At 38.6% G+C, this 6,659-nt stretch overlaps 2 protein-coding genes across 2 annotated transcripts in view; both read right to left on the reverse strand.

Moving 5' to 3' along the window:
- Nucleotides 1–2,463: 2,463 nt before the first annotated feature.
- On the reverse strand, nucleotides 2,464–4,373 carry LOC107552011 (protocadherin gamma-A9-like). The gene has a single exon (XM_016233822.1). The coding sequence runs from the start codon at nucleotides 4,371–4,373 to the stop codon at nucleotides 2,529–2,531; it is 1,845 nt and encodes a 614-aa protein (XP_016089308.1). The 3' UTR covers nucleotides 2,464–2,528.
- Nucleotides 4,374–4,615: 242 nt separating this feature from the next.
- Nucleotides 4,616–6,659, reverse strand: part of LOC107552012 (protocadherin gamma-A8-like) — a 15,157-nt gene continuing 13,113 nt past the window's right edge. The window contains exons 2-3 of the mRNA XM_016233823.1: nucleotides 6,130–6,632; nucleotides 4,616–4,736 (exon numbers count right to left, since the gene is read on the reverse strand). Coding sequence (XP_016089309.1) covers nucleotides 4,616–4,736; nucleotides 6,130–6,632 — 624 coding nt within the window. The remainder of the gene's footprint in view (nucleotides 4,737–6,129; nucleotides 6,633–6,659) is intronic.

Genomic DNA, 6,659 nt, shown 5'->3' on the forward strand with positions numbered 1-6,659 from the left:
TTTTATAGGGATGAGCGAGACAACCCTCCACATACTGTGTCGCGAAAAATGATAGAAATTCCTATAATTATTATACAGATGTTAAAGTTCGTCGAAAAGAGCACAAAATGGAGCAGAGTCAGATACGTACGGGGGTGGGTCATCTAAAAAACACAGACAATATAAATCAACTATCAATTGTTGTATATTGTATTGATTATTAAAGTATTAAAGTGCTTTTGCCTAAAAAGTATTTTTCGTTAATGCTTAGGCTATTGGTTTGTTTACAAAACAGATTTTCATTACAATTTTAATTGTCTTTTAAATTCACCCGTCCTTCACAGAGATTCAATCCTTCGCCATATTTTCAAAAACTAGCCTCCTTTTGACTCCATGGAACAAAGTTCAAGACTTGACAAGAGTATATGCTTTCACTTAAGTGAACCTATTCATTTTTTAAGTGTTAAGAAATTCTAACATGGGAAATGCAACGCTTGTTTGCCATTGCATCAGCCCTGATCTGACATTTTTAACGTAATCCATTGCATTTGATGGCAAATGGGTGGAATTTAACTACAGATATTTACAATTTGAGCAGCAGTGACACCAAGGTTATTAAGTGAATCCTATTTACACCTAGGTAGCACTACAGAGATATAACACATTTAAAATCCAACAGAAGAATTATGTAACACTGGAGTAAAGTATAATTCCTTTAATTTAATATAGCGCTTTTCTGGCTACTCAAAGCCCTTTACATAGAAGGGGGGAATCTCCTCAACCACCACCAGTGTGCAGCATCCACCTGGATGATGCAACGGCAGCCATATTGCGCTAGAACGAGCTTATTGGTGGAGAGGAGACAGAGTGATGAAGCCAATCGGCAGATATGGGGATGGTCAGGAGGCCATGATGGTCAGAGGCCAATGGGCAAATTTGGCCAGGATGCCGGGGTTACACCTCTACTCTTTTTTTGAAGAACATCCTGGGATTTTTAATGACCACAGAGAGTCAGGACCTCGGTTTAACGTCTCATCCTAAAGACGGAAAGTATAAAACAATCTGTGTGTGTACACATACCTTTGAACACGCACAATTTCCTATACAGCTGAAAAATATGAGACCACATAGCCCTACAGATACTATGGCCTTTGGAATGATATGTGAAGCTGAAATGCTCCATATACTAAAATCACATATTTGCTTGATACGATAGTAAAAAGTTACTAAGCTACAAAAAGTTCACTATGATGATGTTTTCGAACTGTGAAATTTAAGTTTTATCTTACCTTGGTAGTGCTTGGAAGTGTTTGAGTCCTATTAAAAGTGTCTCCTTCATTAATGCTGATTAGTTCTGCATCTGGCAGTGGAAAGGTCGAAGGAAACACGACTACATCACTCTTTATTGTGTCTGAACTAAAACACACGTCGTACTGTTGTGTGGATTTAGAGAAGGACCAGCTTCCGTCTGGATGTGTGCTGATCACTGGAGCGCTGTACCTGCTGAAACTGCTGTCTGTCCTGTAGCATTTAACTGCTATCAAACCCACCAGACTCAGTAAAAAGATGACTGATACTGAGACAATAGCGATGAGCAGATACAGATTCAGATCCGAAAAACTCTCCTCTTTAACAGGAACTTCTCTGAATGATGTCTTTATGTCATCCAGACTCTCAACAACCACAACATCCATGGACATAGTCGCTGAGAGTGATGGCTCTCCATTATCAGACACTGTGATAAGAAGAGGGTGATTTTTTAAATCATTGTCACTCATTCGTCTTTTAGTCCTTATTTCTCCAGTGTAGTCATGCTTAGTGTATTTATATTATAAATCTGTGTACTACTTGTTTATTGTAACTGTAATTTATAAAAGCCCTCCTAGGGACAAGTGTTGCAAATTAGCTTCGGCTACAAGCACTATGGTACATGCATGGATGATTGTTTTTACATTTTCATCTATGTTTATTGTATCTGTCCCTAACAAATTAAACATTAAATAACCGATATGACCAAAATGTACGGAAAGAAAAGCGAGGACGAAATGTTCATTGTCCATGGTGCTGAAAACTGTTATAGGATAACATCACCATAAGATTTCGATATTGTCTTTGCTATTCATAAAGCGCATTTTATTGCATTTTGTCTACCACCATTTATTTATACTTGCCTTTTTTTCTGTCACTTAATAATAGCAACGACGACAAAGGCAATGGAATTCAGTTCAGCGAAATTAATTAAAAGAAGCGACAGCAACAGCTTGACTCAACGCATCAAGTACTAAAACAATAAACGAGTAAATAAATAACAAATATACATACTTACATAAATCTCCATAGAATTGAATTCTAACTTTTTTTTAACACATCTAGAGTTCCAAAATCTTCTTACCGTCTCAGTGCTCGGAAGGGTTTGCGTGCGCGTAAAAGTATCTTCTCCATTAATGCTTATCAACTCCGCGTCTGCTGGAGGAAATGGCGAGGGGAAAACGACTACATCACTCTTTATTGTGTCGGAACTAAAACACACGTCGTACTGTTGTGTGGATTTAGAGAAGGACCAGCTTCCGTCTGGATGTGTGCTGATCACTGGAGCGCTGAGACACTGTGACTAAAGCAACTGCAGTTTCTGAATTTGTGTCTTCTTTCACGCTCTCCAGAAGAGAAGTCACAGTTATTTCTGGTGCATTGTCATTTTCATCCACAACTTCTATTAAAATTTTACATTGTGTGCTTCTTGGTGGGCTGCCTTTATCTTTCGCTTGAACTCGTAACTCAATGGCAGGATTCTCTTCGTAATCTATTTGCCCTTTTACAACAATATCTCCAGTCTCGGGGATAATGGAAAAAAGGTATTTTCTCTTGCCATGACCAACAAATGAATACAGGATTTCACTGTTTATGCCTTCATCCAAATCAGAAGCAAACACAGATAAAATTGTAGTACCAGTAGCAACATTTTCCCTCAATTTGACTTTGTAAAGAGGCTGACTAAACACTGGATTATTGTCATTAACATCCATGACGTTTATAAAAATATTTAATGTTCCGGATTTAGGTGGCTTTCCTCCATCTACTCCAGTGAGAACTAACTTAATTGTTGCTTGTTTCTCTCGATCTAAAGCTTTGTTCAGCACTAACTCGGCAGACACACTCTGGTCTTCACTCTGTGTATCTAGACTGAAATGTTCATTCGGACTCAGTTTGTATTCTTTCAGCGAATTACTGCCAACATCAGAGTCCTCGGCTACAGGGAGAGGAAATCTCTCTCCAGGGCTTGCGTTTTCACTGATATTCACAGTAAATACTTTAACAGGAAAATGAGGCGCATTGTCGTTTACATCCAAGATCTTAATATCCACTCTGTAAAGACGATGAGGATTTTTAGCAAGGGCCTCTATATTCAAAGAGCATTTCTGATTCGACAGACATAACTCTTCGCGGTCAATTCTTTCATTAACAAACAGAGCGCCAGTTTTCAGATTTACATCAAAATACTTCTTATTTGATCCAGACACAATCTCAAACATACGAGATTCCAGTTCATGAACATTCAAGTTCAGGTCTCTCGCTATATTGCCAACAATTGTCCCCTTATTTACCTCTTCCGGTACGGAATAGACGATCTGAGCAAACGCAGAATCCAGCAAAAAAAGGGAAAATATAAATCCGCATTTGAAATATCCCTTGAAAACCATGATGGTCATTCTCAAGTGGCAAAAATGTAAACACGAGTATTTCTCTTTTGCATTCAGGGAACACGAGACGAAATAGAGATCATCAATTGTTGCTTGTTTCTCTCGATCTAAAGCTTTGTTCAGCACTAACTCGGCAGACACACTCTGGTCTTCACTCTGTGTATCTAGACTGAAATGTTCATTCGGACTCAGTTTGTATTCTTTCAGCGAATTACTGCCAACATCAGAGTCCTCGGCTACAGGGAGAGGAAATCTCTCTCCAGGGCTTGCGATTTCGGTAATATTCACAGTAAATACTTTAACAGGAAAATGAGGCGCATTGTCGTTTACATCCAAGATCTTAATATCCACTCTGTAAAGACGATGAGGATTTTTAGCAAGGGCCTCTATATTCAAAGAGCATTTCTGATTCGACAGACATAACTCTTCGCGGTCAATTCTTTCATTAACAAACAGAGCGCCAGTTTTCAGATTTACATCAAAATACTTCTTATTTGATCCAGACACAATCTCAAACATACGAGATTCCAGTTCATGAACATTCAAGTTCAGGTCTCTCGCTATATTCCCAACAACTGTCCCCTTATTTACCTCTTCCGGTACGGAATAGACGATCTGAGCAAACGCAGAATCCAGCAAAAAAAGGGAAAATATAAATCCGCATTTGAAATATCCCTTGAAAACCATGATGGTCATTCTCAAGTGGCCCGACGACAGAAAAAATGTAAACACGAGTATTTCTCTTTTGCATTCAGGGAACACGAGACGAAATAGAGATCATCATGTCTGAAAAGCAGAGACACTAACACCAAGATTCTGAGAGAGAGAGAGAGAGAGAGAGAGAGAGAGAGAGAGAGAGAGAGAGAGAGAGAGGCTACAGAGAAAAGACTATATTTTTATCTGTCGCGGTGTTGTGACACTCGGAGCGTCAATGATACTCACAGCTGCTTGCACTCAGGCTGTAGGACTTTGAAACTGAATTCACTCAGAATCTCCAGAAAACTCAAATTCATCAGGTCTCCCTTATCAAGCCCTTGACTCGCGACACGGATGCCATCCCTATACGCAAACCACAAACGGAAAAGGATGAGAGAGAGAAAAAGAGAGAGAGAGAGAGAGAGAGAGAGAGAGAGAGAGAGAGAGAGAGAGGCTTCAGAGTAAAGACTAAACCTTTATCTGACGGTCTGTAGTGACACCATGTGCTGAAACCATAGCCTACTAGAAAAATTCTACTTGCAAAAGATTTAAAGTGAGAAGTAACAATGTATTGATTGGGATGACACAACAGCAACAATAATATTCAAAGTAATCCAATACAAAAGCGAAGCAAAAATACACCACGATATAATGTTACTTAGCAGTCTCAACACTTGAATAATCTAATAAGACGGCAAACAATGTCGTCCAAAAGAAGCACGTGAAGCATATTAAGATAAATGCAAACTGTAAAAATCAGTGGTCGATTAACAGTTCATAACATAATGTTATTACAAAATAATGATCGGGGGAAAACGCGTACGGAAGACTGGAATGGTATTTGGACCAAGCATTCAGGACCGTAAGTTTTAATAATAATAATAATAATAATAATAATAATAATAATAATAATAACAGAGATTGATATTCGTTTTCGGCTTTTCATTTTGCATTTTAATTGCCTATCATCTTGACATAGAGAATTTTCTGTTGTATATATTATTTCGATTGTTTTAATTTTAAATACAAAGTGTTCAATTTGAGGCATGAGAATGTAAAAACACGACTAAAACATCCACCAGACAGATCCAGATTAATCCAACGCAGTCTCTTGAAAATTCATGACTGTTTTACGTTTTGGCAAATTGGCGACATTTGTACAACCTACTTACGCCCCACTGAGGGTTGTGTGTAGAGGTGCAACTTCATGTTTACTTTATATAACAATTTACACATTTTCCTTCGAATCACAATAAATTGCAACTTGCTTGTGATATCCTTAGGCCTACATTTTCTCGTGATAACAGGTTAGATTAATCATTGTCCGTATTCGAAGGCCACAAGGCATAAGAACAAAGAAAAAAAATAAAGTTTCATCAAAACCAAAAAAAAATAAAAATACGTGAAGTGAAAAATAAAACAGCAACTTGGTTAATAGCAAAACGATTATTTAGCATGTATCGGAATTCATTGTGGACAGTAATTCAGAACAATAATTGAGCTCGAAAAATGTATAATTCAGCAAAAGTTTTCAACATGCCTTACCTTCCCAGTGGTAGGAAGAGTTTGTGTGCGCGTAAAAGTATCTTCTCCATTAATGCTGATCAACTCCGCGTCTGCTGGAGGAAATGGCGAGGGGAAAACGACTACATCACTCTTTATTGTGTCGGAACTAAAACACACGTCGTACTGTTGTGTGGATTTAGAGAAGGACCAGCTTCCGTCTGGATGTGTGCTGATCACTGGAGCGCTGTACCTGCTGAAACTGCTGTCTGTCCTGTAGCATTTAACTGCTATCAAACCCACCAGACTCAGTAAAAAGATGACTGATACTGAGACAATAGCGATGAGCAGATACAGATTCAGATCCGAAAAACTCTCCTCTTTAACAGGAACTTCTCTGAATGATGTCTTTATGTCATCCAGACTCTCAACAACCACAACATCCATGGACATAGTCGCTGAGAGTGATGGCTCTCCATTATCAGACACTGTGATAAGAAGAGGGTGAGTTTTTAAGTCATTGTCACTCATTCGTCTCTTAGTCTTTATTTCTCCAGTGCTGCTTCCAATGCGGAAGAGATTCGTTCCTTTGGGTTCAGTTAGATGATAAGACAGAAGTGCGTTATATCCAGAGTCAGCATCAACAGCTCTGATCTTGGCTACAAAGTATCCCGCTTCAGCAGAGTAGGGAATGTTCTCACTATTAACTGATCCAGGTTCAGAATAAGGCGGTAAAATAACCGGACTGTTGTCATTCTCATCCAGAATAAACACATTTACAGT

Source organism: Sinocyclocheilus grahami, unplaced genomic scaffold (assembly GCF_001515645.1).
Source record: "Sinocyclocheilus grahami isolate Dianchi unplaced genomic scaffold, SAMN03320097.WGS_v1.1 scaffold440.1, whole genome shotgun sequence".
NCBI lineage: Eukaryota > Metazoa > Chordata > Actinopteri > Cypriniformes > Cyprinidae > Sinocyclocheilus > Sinocyclocheilus grahami.

What these genes read in the sequence shown, in the direction of transcription:
- LOC107552011 (XM_016233822.1), bottom strand. Translation starts at nt 4,373, where the DNA reads ATGACCATCATGGTTTTCAAGGGATATTTCAAATGCGGATTTATATTT.